Genomic DNA, 22865 nt, shown 5'->3' on the forward strand with positions numbered 1-22865 from the left:
GTTGCATTTAGAGATATTGGTGCTTCAGATCAAGAAGTATATAGTATGTGCAGTCCATTAACGGATTCACTGCACAAACCAAATAAATTTGGTCCCTTTGCGAGACAAAATGGAGGCTATTTCACTTTCCAGTTTAAAACTCTACTCTTAATTTGACTGTAATCTCTAGCAACTGGAGGACCCACCAATATTAATTTTGTTTTAAAATGATGTTACAATAAAGCACAAAGGTACCAGACAGGAGAAAGCAGAAAGGTATCACAAGGGAGAAGGCAGGAATTCCTGGAAACTGAGGACTTGGGGGAAGAACAACAAAGCACAGGGAAAAGGAGATGTGTTCATAAAATTTGATCAGGTAACCAAATGTGAGGAATTAAGATGCACACTGTCTGGTTCTCAGCTTCCTGAGTCCTTTTCTAGTTTTGTTTTTTTCAAATGATGAACCAGCATAAACCTTAAATACCTATTACAACAGTATGGTTTGATTATGTGCCTGTCACCCCAGATCTCTGTAGTCTCTATGTGACATTTCCCCTGATTTGAACATGTAAGTTATGAAACAGGTATAACAGTAAACCCAAAGGTTTGTGATTAAGTCACGTAGAGGCATCTTTCCTGTAAGGACTAAAGTTCTTTTTATTTTCAGAGGAGCTTCTCAGTGGTGAAGCCGAGGATCCTTTTGTGGATTTTACAGACACTAGCAGTAGCAATATTAAAGACCTACCAAATCTGAAGCCTCAAACTGTTAAGGCTGGTAAGGCAGCTGTCTAATGCATCAGTATTCCCTGCTTATTTTTCTACAGTTGTACTCACTCATTTTAAAAATAATTTGTCTTAAATATGCAGAATATTTATGTAGTTTGTTTAAATACTAACCCATTCAATGAAACCTTTTAGTAAGCTACTGACTTTGTTCTGGCTATTTGATCTCTTGGAACAGGAGGAGAAGGTTGTTACCCTCTTGAGCCCGTTCTGTTCATTTAGACCTTTGATGATCTGCTGCTGTTCTTTTTTTACTAAGTGCAATCGTGAACAATAGCCAGATCAGAAATATAATCAAGTCAACTAGTTCCCAAGGAGAACTCTGATAGGCCAATCAGATGGTTCACTGCTGCTCAGCGATAGAACACAAAAAAATCATATGTACAATTCAGAAACATTAAAAAATAGTAGAAATACTGGAGTCATGATGATCATGATGAAGTCTGCTGGAGAGAGACATTTATACACATGCTGTCCTCCATAATTCAAAGAGATTGAAGGATAAGGTTGCAGGGTGACAAAACATGGCAGGAGCACTTGGAACTAAAAACTAATCCCTACCAGGAGAAAGCAGCATCTGTTCTTTCCACACTGTTCTCCAGCAGTTAAGGACTGAGTCCAGCCGGAACGTAACTCACAAGTGCTCCTGAAAGTCAGGTATTAACCCTACCTACCAAGGACCAAGCATTGCCATCCTGGTCCCCTTCATGATAGCTTATAAAGAAGCATGTGACTTCCCTCCCAGAGATGATAGGTATTTGTGCACTCCAATTCTATTTACTCTCTTTAGTTCAGTATCTTTTAATACGTATTAAAATCTTCACACAATTCATCCTCACACATTTAATCTTTATTTAATGTGTGGAATTGTAGGCTTTAAACAAGCTATTTTTTTTTGTTTTACATACTCCACCTATAAGATGTATTTTTAAACCATGAAATCTTCCATACCACAGGAAGTGCCTTTGACTAATTAGCCAGTATATCAAAATATTGGCAGTTCTTTTCCATTATCTTCTATTTATTGAGATTAATGGATGAGGAATCATGAGAAGTGCACCAGTGATTTTTCTTTTGAGCATTTTCGTACATTCCCTGTCCTGTTATGTCCTCTTGGACAGTATAGAACTTGTGGTTAGATTTTAGAAGAATGGGTGATAACTATTCTGAGAACAAAAGGCTAATAGTAGAACTCTTATACGGAAAAATCAAAACTTTATAATCTTGAAACACAAGGTCCTTAATTAAAATGTCTCCTTTTTTTTACTGTGGAGAAGGACTTAAAGACTTTATAAAGGCATAAAGAAATTATAACAAGTAAATGGGGAGGCCTTGGGGATAGTTTGCATTGAAGTAGAGGAGGTACTGGATGTCTTAAAAGAAATGAAGGTAGAGAAATTTACAGAGCCTGACTGGGTTTATCCAAGAACTTTATTGCTAAGAATGTAGCAGAAGTGATCTTATAAAGGTGCGTAGATAGGGAGAATGCACTCAGCCTATTCCCCAGTGTTGGAGAATCAAGAAATAGTGGACAAGAACAAGAACTACAAATGTGCTGGCATCAGAGAAGGTCCAGAGGAGGTTCATGAGAATGATTCCATAGGGTTAACATAGGAGCTTTTGATGGCTCTGGGCCTGTACTCACTAGAATTTAGAAGAATGACGGGGAGGGATGTGGAGAGAATGTTTCCTACAGTAGGTGAGTCTAGGCCAGGTGGCACAGCTCAAGGAAAGAGCCATGATCATTTAGAACATAGATGAGGGGGAGGAATTTCTTAAGCCAGAGGGTGGTGAATCTGGAATTCATTGCCATAGATGGCTGTGGAGGCCAAGTCATTGGGTATATTTAAAGTGGAGGTAGATACGTTCTTGATTAATTATGGCATCAAAGCTTACAGTGAGAATGAGGAGAATGGGGTTGAGAAGGATAATAAATCAGCCATGATGGAATGTTGTAGATGACTCAATGGGTTGATTCTGTCTTATGGCATAGGGTTAAGATGAGAGGGGAAAGACTTGTGGGGAACTTTTCTATTGAAAGGCCGGTTTGTACGTCCTGATGAAGGGTCTCAGCCTGAAACGTCAACTGTTTACTCTTTTCCATAGATGCTGCCTGGCCCAGTGAGTTTCTCCAGCATTTTGTGTGGGTTGCTTGGATTTCCAGTTTTTCTTTTGTTTGTGATTGTACACATATGGAACGAGATGCCAGAGGAATGGTTGAGGCAGGTACAGTAAAGACTTCTAACAGACAGTTGGATAGATACATAGATTGAAAAGCTTTAGAAGTTTGAGCTGGACTCTGGCAAGTGGGACTAGTTTTGATGGGACATCTTGGTCAACATGGACCAATGGGCCTGACAAGCCTTTTTCCGTGCTGTACAACTCTATGACTGAACAAGGTGTATGGCTACTATTATGGGCATGCACACATATACAGTAATAATGGTGGGAAATAATTGGTTTAGCCCAATCCCTTTATCTAGTTGTCACAAGTGTATTTAGTCAAGCCTGTTTTTTTAAGTTCATGCTTTAATGATAGTGTAAATGTTAAATTATTTGCCACTTTTTGTAGGATACAGTACATATTTTGTTTGGATGGAGAAAGAAAGGGTAAGAATGGTAAATGGAACTGAAGTAGACATGGACAAGTAGTACCTGGCACTGTTCTGCAGTGTTAATTATGCTAACGTAAATTGTTCTGAGAAATTCTGTCTTGGTATTCTGCAATTTATCATGGAAGCAGTTAGTGAATTATATCAAATGCTGAATCCAAACTGTCAACCAAATATTGGTGTGCAACAGATCACCAGTCCCTGTAATGAACTGCCTGAAATATAACAAGAATCCTGTCCTCTTTCTTTCAGACATTAGTCTGAAACTGCCTTTAGCTCAGGTAAAAAGATAGGTGCTACATTGATTCCTTAGAGACATCGAGACCTTTTGGGGCCTGGGTTACGCAGTCTGGTTTATACAACAATATAAAACTTGTATGACGGGTTTCTGAGCACATATGCAAGGAGATGCACTCAGTTACTTTAATCATTGTCAATTGTGCCATGGCTCTCTTTTTAGGGGCACATAAAGTGAAAGTTACGTGAAATTTTGAAGATGTTTTAAAATATTCACATTTGATCAATTTAATAGGTGATTCGGATGTTCCTGGTCCATTACTTCAGACAGAGAGTGCTGTAGGTGATGAAACTACTCTGCTGTGCAATGAAGAGTACTGTTTTACCTTGCAGCCAATTGATACCACTGGTTAGTTACACTTCTTTCTGAAAACCACTTTATCCACTGTTGGGTCTGTTCTTTCTTTACTGCTATAACTAATGGTATTCCTGTTTTAAATTAATGATCTTGTGTCAGAATTATTGCTAAAATAGTCACCATCCTACATTTTTGATAAGTTCCCTGGACATTGCAATCATTTTCCAGTTTTTAAGAGAACTTCCTTGCTGTCTCACGGAGAGGATGTATATTTTTTTCTGTCTTTACTGCATAGCAGTGGTAAGCCATTGCCTCCATGAAAACATAAGAACATTATGCCTATGAATTTCTAAGGAAGTTATTAAATTAAGAAATCAATTCTCTTCCATTTTCAGTTTTAAATACTCCAATTATGGACATTAATGAGAATTTTTTTCCAAATATAGCCTGAGTTTTATTACAGAAGCTAAATGCATATTTTGCATTCATTATTACAGGTAATTGTTATGAAACTATCTCTTGGATTCTGGAGTTGATGAGCTGAGTTGTATAATAAATGTCTTTGATATTCAGGCTCATTAGTAGTGACTTGTATAATTCTATTTCCATTCTAACCTTGCAGCTTCCTGAATGCATTTGTGAATAGTTTTGCAATGGTTTCTCAGAATGATTGTTTCTCATTAAGTGAATAGACTGAGTTGAGAATAAATAGAAGGGTGTTTTTTTTGTATATAAGATGGGCCTTCCAACAGATTTTTTTTTGTTTACTTATGTCAGTTATGGCTGACAAATATGAGAAATTCTGCAGATGCTGGAAATCTAGAGCAATACACATAAATTGCTGGAGGAACTCAGCAAGTCAGGCAGCATCTATGGAGAAGAATAAGCAATTGACCTTTCAGAGTGAGACCCGTCATCAGGACTGGAAAGGAAAGGGGAAGACACCAGAATGTAAAAGTGGCAGGGGGAGGGGTGAAGGGAAGGAAGATAGAAGGTGATAGGTAAAGCTAGATGGGTAGGAAAGGTAAGGGGCTGTAGAGAAAGGAATCTCAGAGGTTAGACTTTGCAGGGTGTCGAAACAGAATCTGGAGTATTGTAAATTCATCAAATCCTTCACTTCCACTTCTGTATCCTGTGCATTAAGGCTATACAAAAATCTCTGGTTGGTGCTGGGAAGTTTAAGTTTGCATCACATCTGAGTCAGTCGTAATAGACACATAGCTGATCCTTGATGCAAATCAGTGATATTGACTCCTGTTATTCACATGTCACTGTTCTCAAAACCTAAATGGCATGCGATATTTTTAGAGAACTCTGATTTCCACTGACTCTACTTGTGCAAAATCTTGATGTGGCCTTAGTTCTACTGAAGCACCTCAACAGTGTTTTTATCTGAAAATTCAGCTAGATTAACTGATTACATGCAGCAAGTGTACCTGGAGCAGAGTTTGTTCAACTTACCAAACATGATTTCTGCCAAATTGGAGAGAGAGGATTGTTGCAGCCACCTGGGTTATGAAGATTACAGCAAGGTATTACGATGTGATTGTGATATTTAATGAATTGTGGCATTGGGCATGTCTAATGAGGAAGCCCATATTGTGATACATTGATATCAAATTATGCAATGAATTTTAGATGTCATAAGTGATCTACCTTCAAAATAAGGAGTTACACGTTTGAGAAGAAGAAAATTTACTTCTCTGAGGACAATAAATCTTTAACATTCTCTATCCCAGAGGATTGTGGAGACTGAATCCTTGAAAATATCAACGTTAAGAGAGAAAAATTCTTGATCTATAAAGAAATCATGGATTATAGGCAACAGTGGGGGAAGTGATCTGAGGTTGTGATCAGATTAGCCTGACCTTACATGACCATATGGCCTATTTCCACTCTGGTTATATTCACGTTTAAGTTAGATGCCCTTGTGAATAAACAGATTAGATTAACTGTGCTGACAATTTTTGGCAGTGTTTTGATATATAAATCTTAATAAAAACCAGAAGGAACTATAGATGTTGAAAGTCTGAAATTAGAACAGAAAATGCTGGAAATGCTCAGCTGCTGAGGCAGAATCTATGGAAAGAGAAGTGATTAATGCTTCACTAATCTTGTTATGCCGTTTCCCAAAACATTTAGAGGATAGTTTTTGTTTACTCTTCTGTCTCGGTGATAGGAGTCCAGAGGAAGTTCAAGAGGATGATTCCAGGAATGAAGGGGTTAACATATGAGGAGTGTCTGGCAACTTTGGGCCTGTACTCACTGGAATTTAGAAGAATGCGTGGGGATTTCATTGAAACCTACTGAATGTTATAAGTACTAGATAAGGTGCACATGAAGAGGATGTTTCCTGTAGTGGGAGTATCCAGAAATAGAGGACACAGCCTCAAAGTTGAGGGGCAACCTTTTAGAACACAAAGAAGGAAGAATTTTTTATTAGCCACGGAGTGGTGAATCTGGAATGCACTACCACAGACTGTGGTGGAGGCCGTCTGTGGGTATACATAAAGTGGAAGTTGATTGATTCCTGATTGGTCGGGGCATCAGGGATATGGTAAGAGGGCAGGTGTATGGGGTTGAATGGGATCTGGGATCAGTCATGATGAAATGTCAGAGTGGACTTGATGGGCTGAATGGCCTAATTCTGCTCTTATGTCTTTTGGTCTTCAAATCTTTGGACTTGATGGGCTGAATGGCCTAATTCTGCTCTTATGTCTTTTGGTCTTCAAATCTTGACTGACTTGATTGCACAGTCCAACTGCCTAAACTGCTGGGATCTCTGGAGTCAAAGCCTCAAACCTCCATTCCTCCACTGGCCCACTGACCACTTTCCACAGGCCGCTGTACTTGAGCTACCCCTCTATTTATTTGCTTGAGCTTTTCAAACTGCTTGGTCACCTGACCCCCATTGCCCAATCGGCTGCTTTCTGCTGAGTTTGAGCTATTCAAATCTTGATTGTCTAATCAACAGCTTTCTGCTGAACTATTCAAATCTTGATTGACTTGATTGCATAGTCCAACTGCCAAAACTGCCAGAATCTCTCGAGTCAAAGACTCAAAGCTCCACTCCTTCACTGGCCCATTCACTCACTGGTCGCTTTCCACAGGACATAAAGATCCTAGCCAGAGGCTCAGCAGTCTCTTCCCTCGCCTCGTGGAGCAGCCTGGGGAATGTTCCGTCAGGCCCTGGGGACTTATCCGTCGTAATGTATTTTAACAACTCCAACACCTCCTCTCCCTTAATATCTACATGCTCCAGAACATCAACCTCACTCATATTGTCCTCACCGTCATCAAGTTCCCTCTCATTGGTGAATACCGAAGGAAAGTATTCATTGAGGACCTCGCTCACTTCCACAGCCTCCAGGCACATCTTCCCACCTTTACCTTTAATCGGTCCTTCCTTCACTCCTGTCATCCTTTTGTTCTTCACATAATTGAAGAATGCCTTGGGGTTTTCCTTTACCCTACTCGCCAAGGCCTTCTCATGCCCTCTTTTTGCTCTTCTCAGCCCCTTCTTAAGCTCCTTTCTTGCTACCCTACATTCCTTAATAGACCCATCTGATCCTTGCTTCCTAAACCTCATGTATGCTGCCTTCTTCCACCTGACTAGATTTTCCACCTCACTTGTTGCCCATGGTTCCTTCACCCTACCATTCTTTTATCTTCCTCACCGGGACAAATTTATCCCTAACATCCTGCAAGAGATCCCTAAACATCGACCACATGTCCATAATATATATCCCTGCAAAAATATCATCCCAATACACATTCGCAAGTTCTAGCCTTATAACCTCATAATTTGCCCTTCCCTAATTAAAAAAGACACACTTAACAAACTCTGCCCCATCTAAACCCTTGGAACTAATCAGATGCCAGTAAATATTAGGGAATTTAAAGTCACCCATGATAACAACCCTGTTATTTTCGCACCTTTCCAAAATCTGTCTCCCAATCTGCTCCTCGGTATCTCTGCTGCTACCAGGGGGCCTATAGAATACTCCCAATAGAGTAACTGCTCCCTTCCTCTTCCTGTCTTCCACCCATACTGACTCAAAAGAGGATCCTGCTACATTACCCACCCTTTCCGTAGCTGTAATAGTATCCCTGACCAGTAATGTCACCCCTCCTCCCCTCCCCCCCACCATCCCTTTTAAAGCACTGAAATTCAGGAATATTGAGAATCCATTCCTGACCTGGTGCCAGCCAAGTCTCTGTAATAGCCAGTACATCATAATTCCATGTATGTATCCAAGCTCAGTTCATCATCTTTGTTCCTGATGCTTCTTGCATTGAAGTACACACACTTTAGCCCTTCTACCTTACTACCTTTACTCCCTTTATTCTGCTTCTCTTTCCTCAAAGCCTCTCTATATGTTAGATCTGGCTTTACTCCATGCACTTCTTTCACTGCTCTATTGCTCCGGGTCCCATCCCCCTTGCAAATTAGTTTAAACCCTCCCGAACCATGCTAGCAAACCTACCTGCAAGGATATTTCTCCCCCTCGAGTTCAGGTGCAACCCACCCAATCTGTACAGGTCCCACCTTCCCCAAAAGAGCTCCCAATGATCCAAAAATCTAAAACCCTGCCCCTGCACCAACTCCTCAGCCACGCATTCAACTGCCATCTCCTCCAATTCTTACCATCACTATCATGTAGCACTGGCAGCAATCTTGAGAATGCCACCCTTGAGGTCCTGTTGTTCAGCCTTCTGCCTAGTTCTCAAAACTCACACTTCAGGACCTCATCCCTCCTCCTGCCTATGTTGTTGGTGCCAACATGTATATGACTTCTGGTTGCATTCCCTCTCATACCAGGATGTCGTGCACCCGGTCAGAGACATCCCGGACCCTGGCACCTGGAAGGCAACAAACCATGCGGGTGTCCTTCTCATGTCCACAAAATCTCCTGTCTGCTCCCCTGACTATAGAGTCTCCAATGATGACAGCTCTCCTCTTTTCCGTCCCACCCTTCTGCACCACAGGGTTAGACTCAATGCCAGAGGCCTTGCCACCGTGGCTCACACCAGGTCGGTCGACCCCACCAACAGTATCCAGGATGGTGAACTTATTATTCAGGGGAGTGGCTACAGGGGTGCTCTGCGCTACCTGTCTACTCATCTTCGCTTTTCCCCTCTGACTGTCACCCAACCCTAGGTGTGACTACCTCCCTGTAGCTCTCATCTATGACTGTCTCATTCTCCCATATGAGTTGAAGGTCATCCAGCTGCTGCTCCAGATACCTCACACGGTCTTCCAGATTGCCCAGCCGTCTGCACTTCTGGCAGATGTGACTCTGCAGGAGAGGGGAGTTCTCCCAAGACTGCCACATCTCACATGAGAGGCATATCACTGTCTCAGGAGGCATTGTAAAGACTAACTGGGAACAAGTTCGTCCTCCGCCTCTTCTCATCAAAGCCTCTCGAGTCAAAGCCTCAAAGCTCCACTCCTTCACTGGCCCACTCAACTCACTGGCGGCTTTCCACAGGCCGCTCCGCTTGAGCTACCCCTCTATTTATTTGCTTGAGCTTTTCAAACTGCTTGGTCACCTGAATTCGATTGCCCAATCGGCTGCTTTCTGCTGAGTCTGAGCTATTCAAATCTTGATCGTCTAATCAACGGGAATGGTACCGAAGGATTGGAGGGAGGCGAATGTTGTCCCCTTGTTGAAAAAAGGTAGTAGGGATAGTCCGGGTAATTGTAGACCAGTGAGCCTTATGTCTGTGGTGGGAAAGCTGTTGGAAAAGATTCTTAGAGATAGGACCTATGGGCATTTAGAGAATCATGGTCTGATCAGGGACAGTCAGCATGGCTTTGTGAAGGGCAGATCGTGTCTAACAAAGCCTGATAGAGATCTTTGAGGAGGTGACCAGGCATATAAATGAGGGTAGTGCAGAGGATGTGATCTACATGGATTTTAGTAAGGCATTTGACAAGGTTCCACACGGTAAGCTTATTCAGAAAGTCAGAAGGCATGGGATCCAGGGATGTTTGGCCAGGTGGATTCAGAATTGGCTTGCCTGCAGAAGGCAGAGGGTTGTGGTGGAGGGAGTACATTCAGATTGGAGGGTTGTGACTAGTGGTGTCCCACAAGGATCTGTTCTGGGACCTCTACTCTTTGTGATTTTTATTAACGACCTGGATGTAGGGGTAGAAGGACGGGTTGGCAAGTTTGCAGACGACAGAAAAGTTGGTGGTGTTGTAGATAGTGTAGAGAATTGTCGAAGCTTGCAAAGAGACATTGATCGGATGCAGAAGTGGGCTGAGAAGTGGCAGATGGAGTTCAACCCGGAGAAGTGTGAGGTGGTACACTTTGCAAGGACAAACTCCAAGGCAGAGTACGAAGTAAATGGCAGGATACTTGGTAGTGTGGAGGAGCAGAAGGATCTGGGGGTACATGTCCACAGATCCCTGAAAATTGCCTCACAGGTAGATAGGGTAGTTAAGAAAGCTTATGGGGTGTTAGCTTTCATAAGTCGAGGGACAGAGTTTAAGAGTTGTGATATAATGATGCAGCTCTATAAAACTCTGGTTAGGCCACACCTGGAGTACTGTGTCCAGTTCTGGTTGCCTCACTATAGGAAGGATGTAGAAGCATTGGAAAGGGTACAGAGGAGATTTACCAGGATGCTTCCTGGTTTAGAGAGTATGCATTATGATCAGAGATTAAGGGAGCTAGAGCTTTACTCTTTGGAGAGAAGGAGGATGAGAGGAGACATGATAGAGGTGTACAAGATATTAAGAGGAATAGACAGACTGGACAGCCAGCGCCTCTTCCCCAGGGCACCACTGCTCAATACAAGAGGACATGGCTTTAAGATAAGGGGTGGGAAGTTCAAGGGGGATATTAGAGGAAGGTTTTTCACTCAGAGAGTCATTGGTGCGTGGAATGGACTGCCTGAGTCAGTGGTAGAGGCAGATACACTAGTGAAGTTTAAGACACTACTAGACAGGTATATGGAGGAATTTCGGGTGGGGGGTTATATGGGAGGCAGGGTTTGAGGGTCGGCGCAACATTGTGGGCTGAAGGGCCTGTAATGTGCTGTACTATTCTATGTTCTTTGTCTTATGGTAAGTGTAAAAAATAAAAATTAGCTGATGACACAAAAATTGGTGGAATTGTAGATAGTAACAAGGGACATACATTAACTGGAAAGTATGGTGGAGCAGTGGCAGATGGAATTTATTTACTAAAGTGTAATGCTTTTTGGGACATCAAATACTGACAGGGCATATACAGTTAATAGCAGGGATTGTAGGGATACTGATAGAGAGCGACCTTGGGCTGCAAGTAAATAGCTCAGTGAAAATGGTGACATATACATACTTAGATAATAAATTTACTTTGAAAAGGTGGATAGGATAACGAAGGCATTCAGCTTCCTTGCCTTCATAGGCTGAGGTATTGAGTATGAGTTGAGAAATCTTACAGATCATAGGTTTATAGAGCAAGAATACAGAGTCCTCGTTCCAATTCAGTCATATTGCAGCTGTACAAAACATTGGTTAGGCTGCAGTTGCCACACTACAGGAAGGATGTGTAAAGTTCAAAATACTGCAATTTTGGGAAATTTGAATTAAGAGTATAAAGGTTGTGTAAGTACTCAGCAATCCAGAAGGCATTTATGAAGGAAGTATTATCATTTCAGGTAATTTTAATTTTAGCTGTTACTCTTCCAGTCTGTAACCAGGTCTCTGGATAATTCAATGTTGTGAAATGTACAACAGATGTATTTTCTGATAGGCACATTCCTAAGTTTTCCTGCTCAGACCAAGCATCTGAATCTTTGCTTGAAGAGTCCAATAATGTGCTATGTAAGGATTTGGTAGTGCCAGATTTTGAGTTGTATCTGGTTAAGATTTGTGAAGGCAGATTTGTGGAGAGTACCCGTTGCTCAGTGACAACCTTCCTGTCTTGCTGCTCCTAAGGTTGAACATCAGAGACAATGGACAATTTTATTTATAGGTATGTTGTGTGCTGCTCCCTGGTTACGTGGCATAATCTGGCATAATCATTATATCTCGACATTAATTTAGTGGTAATTATTTCTGTAGTCATTTAGTTTTTCTGTACTTGAATATCGATAGCTGATGTTATATTGCTGTAATGGCCACATGTACATGTGCACAGTCAGTCATACAAGAGAGCACACCATGGACCCAGCTCCATCCTTTCCACTGTTAACATCAGTAGTAAAGGTGATGCATGGCCTGGTCAGGCATAAAGGATGTGGGCCAAGCAAATGCAATTGTAAACTGCAGATGCTGATGTTTTCTGTTGTACACTAAATGGATCCAATGGTGTACAAAATCAGTATAGTTTTTTTGAAGGCTGCTGTTAAAGTATGCTTCCCAGACAAAGAAATTTCATGTACGTATGTGATAGCCTTTAGAAAGAAGACAGCTTTTGGTAGATGAAGGTAAGTTTTATATTCTAGTCCTAGTTTACTAGGTATGCTTTGCTTTTCCTAATGTATACTGAGCTGCTTGACCACTGATGGTTGTGTCCATCTACTGCTTTTGTTATTCTTTTCCCTCCCTTAAATTTTCTTCTGTACAGAAAGAAAAATAATAATGACTTCAAAAAGAAGACTGTTATTTAAAGATGAATAAGGAAATGTAAAAATTCCATCTTATAGAATCATAGAGCACTACAGCACAGGAGGAGACAAATTGGCCCATCTAGTCCATACTGAACCGTTTTTCTGCCTAGTTCCATTGACCTGTACCTGCATCATAGCCTTCCATATTCCCCCCATCCATGTACAAACGTACTTACCCAAGATGCTCTTAAATGTTGCAATTTCTGCTGGCAGTTTTTTCCGCACTCTTACAACCCTCTGAGTAAAGAAGTTCACCTTCAGGCTCCCCTTAAACATTTCACCTTTCACTCTTAATCCATGACCTCTAATTCTAATCTCACGCAACCCCAGTGGAAAAGGCCTGCTTGTATTTATCCTATCTACACCACTCATAATTTTGTATACCTCTATCAAATCTCCCTTCATTCTCCTACACTCCAGGGAATAAATTCCTGACATATTCAACCTTTTCCTATAATTCATGTCCTCAAGTCTCAGTAACATTCTTGTAAATTGTCTCTGTACTTTTTCAGTCTTATTAATATCTTCCCTGTATGTCAGTGACCAGACTGCACACTGGACTCCAAATAAGGCCTCGCCGATATCTTATACAACTTCAACATAACATCCCAATTCCCATTAGACATAGGAGCAGAATTAGGCCATTCAGCCCATCGAGTCTGCTTTATCATTCCATCATGCAGATCCCGAATCCCACTCAATGCCATACACCTACCTTATCACCGTATCCTTTGATGCCCAGACTAATCAAGAAATGATCAACTTCCACCTTAAATATACACGTGAACTTGATCTCCACAGCAGTCTGTGGCAGAGCATTCCATAGATTTACTACACTCTGGCTAAAAAAAAACTCCTTATCTCTGTTCTAAAGGGTTGCCCCTCAATTTTGAGGCTGTGCTGTCTAGTTCTGGATACCTCCGCCATGGGAAACATCCTCTCCCCATCCACACTATCTAATTCTTTCAACATTCAGTAGGTTTCAATGAGATCCCCACACATTCTTCTAAATTCCATTGAGTACGGGCCCAAAGCTGATATGTTTACCCCTTCATTCCCAGAATCATCCTTGTGAACTGGACTCTCCAATGACAGTCCTTTCTGAGATATGGAGCCCAAAACTGTTGACAGTACTCCAAGTGTGGCCTGACTAGTGTCTAATAAAGGCTGAACATTATCTCCTTGCTTTAAAATCCTATTCCCCTTGAAATAAATGCCAACATTGCATTTGCCTTCTTTACCACAGACTCAACCTGTAAATTAACCTTCTGGGAGTCTTGCACGAGGACTCCCAGGTCCCTCTGCACCTCTGATGTTTGAACCTTCTCCCCATTTAAATAATAATCTGCACTATTGTTCCTTTTATCAAAATGCATTATCATACATTTACTATCACCGTATTCTATCTGCCACTTTTTTTGCCCATTCTTCCAAACTTTGCACAAAGCCATCATTTCCATATCGAAATCATTGACAAACAACGTGAAAAGCAAGTGTTCTAATACTGACTCCTGAGGAACACCACTAATCACTGGCATCCAACCAGAAAAGGCCCCTTTTATTCCAGCTCACTGCCTCCTGCCTGTCAGCTTTCCACTATCCATGCCAGTATATTTCCTGTAATACCATAGGATTTTTATCTTGTTAAACAGCCTGTTGTGTGACACCTTATCAACGCCTTCTGAAAATCCAGGTAAATGACATCCAGTGCCTCTCCTTTGTCCACCCTGTTTGTTACTTCCTGAAAAAATTCTAACAAATTTATCAGGCAAGATTTTCCTTCAAAGAAACAATGCTGACTTTGACTTATTTTATCATTAATCTCCAAGTGCTTTGAAACCTCATCCTTCATAACGGTTTCCAACACTTTCCCAACCACGGAGGTTAGGCTAAATGGCCTATATATTCCTTTTTTCCCTTCCTCCCTTCTTAAAGAATGGAGTGACGTTTGCAATCTTCCATTCCTCCAGGACCATGCCAGAATCAAGTGATTCTTGAAAGATCATCACCAATGCATCCACCATCTCTTCAGCAAACTCTCTCAGGACTCTGGGATGTATTCCATCTGGTTCAGGTGACTTATCCACCTTAAAACCTTTGAGATTACTCAGCACTTTTTTCTTTGCAATAGCAATGGCACTCACTCCTGCTCCCTGACACTTGCAGACCTCTGGCACACTGTTAGTGTCTTGCACAGTGGTCAATTGCAAAGTACCCAGAAAGTTCATCTGCCATTTCTTTGTCCCCCATTACTACCTCACCAGCATCATTTTCCAGTGTTCCAATATCAATTCTCACCACCCTTTTACTCTTTATATAACTGAAAAACTTTTGGTATCCTCCTTTATGTTATTGGATAGTCTGCCCTCATATTTCATCATTTCCCTTCTTTTAGCTTTTTTAGTTGCCTTTTGTTGGATTTTAAAAGCTTCCCAATCATCCAACTTCCCACTCACTTTTGCTACCTTATATGATCTTTCCTTGGCTTTTATTTAGTCCTTAACTTCCTTTGTCAGCCATGGTTGCCTACCCCTGCCTTTTGAGAACTTCTTCCCCTGTGGAACATATTTATCCTGCACCTTGTGAACTAATCCCAGAAACTTCTGCCATCTCTGCTCTGCTGTCAATCCACGTGGGCAAGTTCCTCTCTCATGCCTCTGTAATTCCCTTTATTCCATTGAGATAGTGATACATGTGGCTTATGCTTCTCCCTCTCAAACTGCAGTATGAATTCAATCATAATATGATCACTATCTCCTAACGGTTCCTTTACGTTAAGCTCCTTTATAAGATCTGGGTTATTACACAATACCCAATCTAAGATGGCCTTTCCCCGAGTAGGCTGAAGCATAAACTGCTCTAAAAAGCCATCTCATAGGCATTCAACAAATTCCCTGCCTTGCAATCCGACACCAACCTGATTTTCCCAATCACCTTGCATATTGAAGTCCCCCATTACAATTGTGCCATTATGCTTATCACATGCCTTTTCCAACTCCCTTTGCAATCTAAACCCCACAACTTGGCTACTATTTGGAAGCCTATATATGATTCCCCAAATGTATTTTTTACCCTTGAAATTTCTTAACTCCATTCACAAAGATTCAACATTTCCTGACCCTATGTCACCTCTTTCTAAAGATGTAATTCTATCTCTCACCATCAGAGATCCCATAGTTAATACTTTGATTTATGAAGGCTAATGTGCCAAAATCTTGTCAATTTTCTCTCACTGTGGAGTTATTACTGCTCTCTGACCAGATGGAAGAAGCACAGCAGCTACGGAAAAAAGTTGAAATTGAGTGCAATAAAGTTGGACTTCGCCTAAACGCTAAAAAGACAGAGTACATGGCATATAACTGTGACAAAGGTACCCTCAAGACCGTAAAGAATGATACCATTAAGAAAGTCTTTGATTTCAAGTACCTCGGGTCAAGACTGATGAGTTCAGAGAAGGACATAAAGATACAGAAGGCGCTGGCATGGAGGGCTATGAATGACATGAAGGAAATCTGAAAGTCAAACCTGACCAGAGGGCTTAAAAAGAGGATCTTCATAGCAGTCATAGAGTTCATTCTCACATACGGATGTGAGACGTGGACACTCACCAAGACGATGCGAAAGTCTCTAGATGGTTGCTATACATGAATGCTCCGGATGGCTCTTGACATGAGTTGGCAACAGCACATGACGAATGTCGAGCTCTATAACAACCTACCGATGCTCACCACTAAAATCGAGGCGAGAAGACTGCAACTAGTGGGGCACTGACTACACCACCCCGAAGTACCTGCCAGCCTAGTCATCATATGGGAGCCCAAGCATGGGAGGATGAACCCTGGGCGCCCTCCCAAGACTATGGTCAACACGCTCCTAGAAGACAGCGGCACGGCCAATGTAGATGAACTGAATACATGGATGAGGGAGAGGGAGAAGTGGAGAGTCCGTCATTGTGCCCGACGCTGGCCCCCTAGTCCTGAGTCGACGTCGCAGTGGCAGTAACAGTAGCAGTAGCTTTTGGAAAGCATCCAATTGGATAAGTCGCCGGGACCGGATGAGATGTACCCCAGGCTACTGTGGGAGGTAAGGGAGGAGATTGCTGAGCCTCTGCGATGATCTTTGCATCATCAATGGGGACGAGAGAGGTTCCAGAGGATTGGAGGGTTGCGATGTTGTTCCTTTATTCAAGAAAAGGAGTAGAGATAGCCCAGGAAATTATAGACCAGTGAGTCTTACTTCAGCTGATGGAGAAGATCCTGAGAGGCAGGATTTATGAACATTTGGAGAGGTATAATATGATTAGGAATAGTCAGCATGGCTTTGTTAAGGGCAGGTTGTGCCTAATGAGCCTGATCAAATTTTTTGGGGATGTGACTAAACACATTGATGAAGGAAGAGCAGTAGATGTAGTGTATATGGATTTCAGCAAGGCATTTGATAAGGTACCCCATGCAAGGCTTTGTAGCCCCCCAGCCAGCCTCAGGGTTGCTCAACTCGCTGTGGTCTAGGGAAACAGCCCTTGGCCCCGCCAAACTGGGTAATAGTTTGTGTGGATGCTGTGTGATGTACCCCACCCCACCCAAATAACAGACAATACACCAGATACGATTAAATGATTTACAGTTTATAGATATTACAGGAACTATATAATTAATAGAGAATAAAATATAAAAGGAAAATAAATGGCGCCACACTTATCAAAGTTCAGTCTCTTCATGCACAAACAGTTGGAGCTCAGGACCCTCCTCCTTCACCCTGCGACCCCTCGGATCTCCTCGACCTGCCACCTGGGACCAACAACGGTGGTCGACCAGACACTCCACACGAGTTTGTCTTCGTCTCCTCTCCTCGCCGAACACCCTGGACCTCGGACTCCTGCTTGTGGTCCGACCCCGTTCGCGGACTCACAGCACCTGGTCCATCCTCTGTCTCTCTCTCCCACCTTCTGCACAAAAACCCGTGCATCACACTAACTTACAGACACACAGAAAGAATAACATCTATCCCAGTTGGTTTGTACATCCTCTTATCAGTAACATGATCCAAGCAAACTGCTAGCGGGAGGACTTTCTCAGCAGTTAACATAACAAAGAAGCCATTTTAATTAGACTACGCAGTAACCTAAAAGAAGAAACCCCTTACACTCTCCCCCCACCAAATAAAGTCATGTCCTCATGACTTCTAAATAACTCGCCAACCAGTCCTACAGACACAAAAACCCAGATACACACAGTGACATTGCTCCCCAAACAGTGGACCTTCTGCCCGTCCACAGGCACTACATAGGCCAACCTCTCTGGGAGCAAGCTAATTCTCCGAGAACTCCATACCCCCTCACCTAAACCCTAAAGGCTCGGACACTACTAGGGATACCTCGGGTCGCTTGCCAACTCCTCTCCTCTCTCACTCATGCCACCACTACAACTCGGAGCCCCCTGTCCCATGTCTGGGGCCCCGCTTCTTTTCCTTCCTGGTCCTGCTGTAACCGAGACTGCCCACAGCTAGCCCTCCCCACTACACCTGACTCAGTGGGAGAAGGGACAAAGGTCTCTTCCTCAATCACGGGGAAGTTAGCGAAAGGCAGCATGTACCACATGTCCAGCACATCATCCTTCGAATCTGTATTCTTCCTCATTCCCTCGATCGGTAGCTGCTGTTTGAGTTTCTCCAAACTGAAGCATTTAGCCGGGGCTACCCCTTCAGCCTCCTGCAGTCGAGACGTCAGCTTCTTCGGGGACTCCTTCAACCCTTGCCACAGCCTCAGCAGTTCTGACTCATGCTCCTTGGCCATCTCAATCTGGGACGCAGTTACCCCACCAGCTTCTTCTACCCTGACCTGAAAAGTAGCAGTTAAAGGATATTTAGCCTCCAGTTTTTTCTTCCTGATGACTTCTTCCAGGCCAACTTTCAGTTTTTCCACTTCATTTAAACTGTCGATAGTCATCTTCAGGTTCCTTTCAAGCGTCTGCCTCCCTTTTCCGAGATCTGTCCTCCATTGCTCCACCTCCTCGGGAGTGTAGTCAAACTCTCCTCCCTGGGCTCTCGGTTTTCTGTTGGCCTTAGTCAGAACACATTCTTGATCCTCCCCAACTTGTAAGTCTTCCGATCTTTTCTGGATCGACGTCTTGAGTTTCTGCTGATCCCTTCGAGGTGGGTTATTGTTTCATCTCGCTGGATTAATTCATCAGTACACGACCGCAGTGTTGGCTCGGAATTCCGTTGCTCTTTCTCCACTTTGACGATCGTGAATTCCAAGTCTGCAATGGATGTCCCACAAGAGCGGCACTCCGTCTCCGGCCTGCATTTCTGAGCGTTCAGTTCAGCGGTGCAAATCCCCTCTGTCCCCTGTGTTTCATTCCAATTGACGACCTGGGTTTCCATCCCCAGGTCCACCACCAACTCATCAATGCTAGTTTGAACTCGAACAAAGACCTCACCCACCATGCATGCAGCAATAACCAGCAAATAACCCACAGGGACACACATTACTGATTTAAACAGGGCACCCACACAGCATACCACTGAATCCAATCCCGGACAAGCCCCCAGATGTAGCCCCCCTGGCCAGCCTCAGGGTCGCTCAGCTCACTGTTGTCTAGGGAAACAGCCCTCGGCCCCGCCAAACTGGTTAATAGATTGTGTGGATGCTGTGTGATGTACCCCACCCCACCCAAATAACAGACAATACACCAGATACAATTAGATGATTTACAGTTTATAGATATTACTGTTTCACATACCCCGTGACGGGAATAAAGAATCAGCAGAGATGGAAAACACTTTGGAGTCCTGTATTGCTATTAACTAATAATATTTATTCGTAACTACGCAATACAGTAATATAAAAGTAGATAAATCAGACAGGTTAGCAATGATTAGATATATAAGTAAGTATATCAGTTAATGTAGAAATATATGTATGAAAAACCAAGCTTCCTTAAGACTAGGGGTAAAAAGATACAGTCTTACGATGATGAGTAAAGTTCAGTTCAGTTCGTGGTATTGAGTTGAGTAGTGATAGAGAGAGAGAGGGAGAGATTTGAGTCTTCAGGTGAGCTGGCGCCGTCGATTTTCTTGTTGTCCTTGGAAATACTTTAAAAGTCACCGACTGTGACTTCAACAAAGGGCCCCGGTTTTCTGTGGTGGAGCTATCACCCAGGTGAGGGTGGACACATGGACAACTCCCCACCAGTCAACCCCTTTCCTTTTTACTGCAAGAGCGACTGATCGTTCCGCCTGATCGATCCTCCAAAACCCACTTTTTCTGCGGGCACAACAATGCTCATTCAGCATCCAAAACATGTGACTGAGGTCTGTATCATCTGACCTCCTATTTTATCTTCCCGTGCTGAGCATCAACTGTCATTCAAATAACTCCTCCTTCCTTTGTCTGTGTAAGAAATACACTGACATGCCATGTCCTTGAAGAAAGTATAAACAACCTGTGAGCAGTCTTCATCTCTCTCTCTCTCTCTTTTAAAAACAGGTTGTTGGTGTTAAATAACACTCTCTCTCTCTCTTTTCAAAAGCACAGTTAATAGGGGTAAACGAGCACAGCTCATAGGGCTAATTCAGGTGCCCGTTACAACTGGAACTATATAATTAATAGAGAGTAAAATATAAAAGGAAAATAAAAGGCGCTACACTTATCAAAGTTCAGTCTCTTCATGCACAAACAGTTGGAGCTCAGGACCCTCCTTCACCCTGCGACCCCTCGGACCACCTTGACCTGCCGCCTGGGACCAACAACGGTGGTCGACCAGACACTCCACATGAGTCCGTCTCCATCCCCTCTCCTCACCAAACACCCTGGACCTTGGACTCCTGCTTGGGGTCCGACCCCGTTAGCGGACTCACAGCACCTGGTCCATCCCCTGTCTCTCTCTCCCGCATTCTGCACAAAAACCCACACATTACACTAACTTACGGATACACAGAAAGAATAACATCTATCCCAATTGGTTTGTTCATCCTCTTATCAGTAACATGATCCAAACAAACTACTAGCAGGAGGACTTTCTCAGCAGTTAACATAACAAGAAGCCATTTCAATTAAAACATAACAAAGAAGCCATTTTAATTAGGCTACGCAGTAACATAAAAGAAGAAACCCCTTACAGCTTATTGAGAAAGTAAGGAGGCATAGGATTCAAGGGGACATTGCTTTGTGGATCAAGAAATGGCTTGCCACAGAAGGCAAAGAGTGGTTGTAGACGGGTCATATTTTGCATGGAGGTTGGTGACCAGTGGTGTGCCTGAGGGATCTGTTCTTGTACCTTTACTCTTCGTGATGAGGAAGTAGAGGGATGGGTTAGTAAGTTTGCTGATGACACAAAGGTTGGAGGTGTTGTGGATAGTGTGGAGGGCTGTCAGAGGATACAGCAAGATATTGATAGGATGCAAAACTGGGCTGAGAATTGGCGGATGGAGTTCAACCCAGGTAAGTGTGAGGTGGTTCATTTTGGTAAGTCAAATATGATGGCAGAACATAGTATTAATGGTAAGACTCTTGGCAGTGTGGAGGATCAGAGGGATCTTGGGGTCCGAGTCCATAGGACACTCAAAGCTGCTGTGCAGGTTGACTCTGTGGTTAAGAAGGCATGGGGTGCATTGGCCATCAGATTAATTCACACTGACACATTTGTATTTCTAAGCTATATTAACTGGTCTGTTGTATACCTTACTGTACATAATATTTATTACAGATTACTATAATTTGCACATTGCACATTCAGATGGAGATGTAAAGATTTTTACTCCATGTACGTAAAGGAAGTAAGAAATAAGGTCAATTCAATTCAATTCATATGTTTGCAGATGCCAGCCTTACTGGGCATTGCCAGCCAAGTGAGTGAGGGTAGTGTAATTGTGGAAGTGTGCTTAATGCTAGCCTGTTATAGATGTAGCTTTACTGCCCCACTCTCCCCAGAATTACCACTGAGGATGAATATCAGCCCATTTCAATTAATATGTTAATACTTTATAGGTGGACCATACTTAAATGAATTGAAATGGAAATATGGTAATTGTTGGGAATGACACCAACAGAATGTGATTGGTAGGCCATTTGGAAGGGTCCATTTTTGCTTGTGCTTTCACTAAACCAAGACAAAGCAAATTTGACATTATGTGATTCATGACAACAATGACATTAAACAATCTTGAATCTTGAAAATAACTAATGCAAATTGCTGAGCAACTAATACTGCTACCAGCTCTGATCATATTTGACATTTTACCTGCACAGATTTGACTCTATTGATATTCTACATGAACATGATAATCTCTCACAATGGGAATGTGATTGTAGTTTCTTCTTTGACTATAACAAGAGACAAATTATTGAATGGCAGTTAGTTTTTACAGTATAGTGTCAAAAGTGTTGTAAACACAAAGGAAAGAATACACTGATGTATCCTAGAACACAGAAGTCTACAGCACATTACAGGCCCACAATGTTGTATCGAGCATGTAACCTACTCTAGAAACTGCCTAGAATTTCCCTACTACATAGGCCTGCATTCCACACACCCACCACTGTGTGAAAAATTTACTTCTGACATCCTCCTTGTACTTACTTTCAAGCACCTTAAAACTATGCCCCCTCGTGTTAGCCATTGCAGACCTGGGACAAAGCCTCTGGCTATCCACACGATCAATGCCTCTTGTCATCTTATACACCTCTATCAGTTCACCTCTCATCCTCTGTCACTCCAAGGTGAAAAGACCAAGTTCACTCAACCTACTCTTATAAGACATGCTCTCCAATCCAGGCAACGTCCTTGTAAATCTCCTCTGCACTCTTAGTATCCACACCCTTGCAGTGAGGTGAACAGAACTGAATGCAGTAAACAAGTGGGGTCTAACTAAGATCTTATATCACTTTAATATTACCTCATTGCTCTTGAACTCAATCCCACGGTTGATGAAAGCCATCACACCATATGCCTTCTTAGCAACACTGTCAACCTGCATAGCAGCATGAGTGTCCTATGGGCATGGACCCCAAGAACTTGCTGATCCTCCAGAGTGTCAAGAATCTTACCATTATACTTTATACTTTATTGTCGCCAAACAATTGATACTAGAATGTACAATCATCACAGCGATATTTGATTCTGTGCTATTATGAAGACATTAATATTCTGTCTTCAAGTTTGATTTACTGAAATGAACCATTTCACACTTATCCGGGTTGAACTCCATCTGCCACTTTTCAGCCTAGTTCTGCATCCTATCGATGTCCTGATTTAACCTCTGACAACCCTCCAGACCAGCCACAACACCCC

At 42.5% G+C, this 22865-nt stretch overlaps 1 protein-coding gene across 1 annotated transcript in view; it reads left to right on the top strand.

Moving 5' to 3' along the window:
* Window positions 1-22865, top strand: part of LOC134359954 (double-strand-break repair protein rad21 homolog) — a 100200-nt gene that overhangs the window by 12519 nt on the left and 64816 nt on the right. Inside the window, exons 6-7 of the mRNA XM_063073853.1 lie at window positions 647-754; window positions 3907-4020. Of these exons, the coding sequence (XP_062929923.1) occupies window positions 647-754; window positions 3907-4020 (222 nt within the window). The remainder of the gene's footprint in view (window positions 1-646; window positions 755-3906; window positions 4021-22865) is intronic.

Source organism: Mobula hypostoma, chromosome 2 (assembly GCF_963921235.1).
Source record: "Mobula hypostoma chromosome 2, sMobHyp1.1, whole genome shotgun sequence".
Taxonomy (NCBI): Eukaryota; Metazoa; Chordata; class Chondrichthyes; order Myliobatiformes; family Myliobatidae; genus Mobula; species Mobula hypostoma.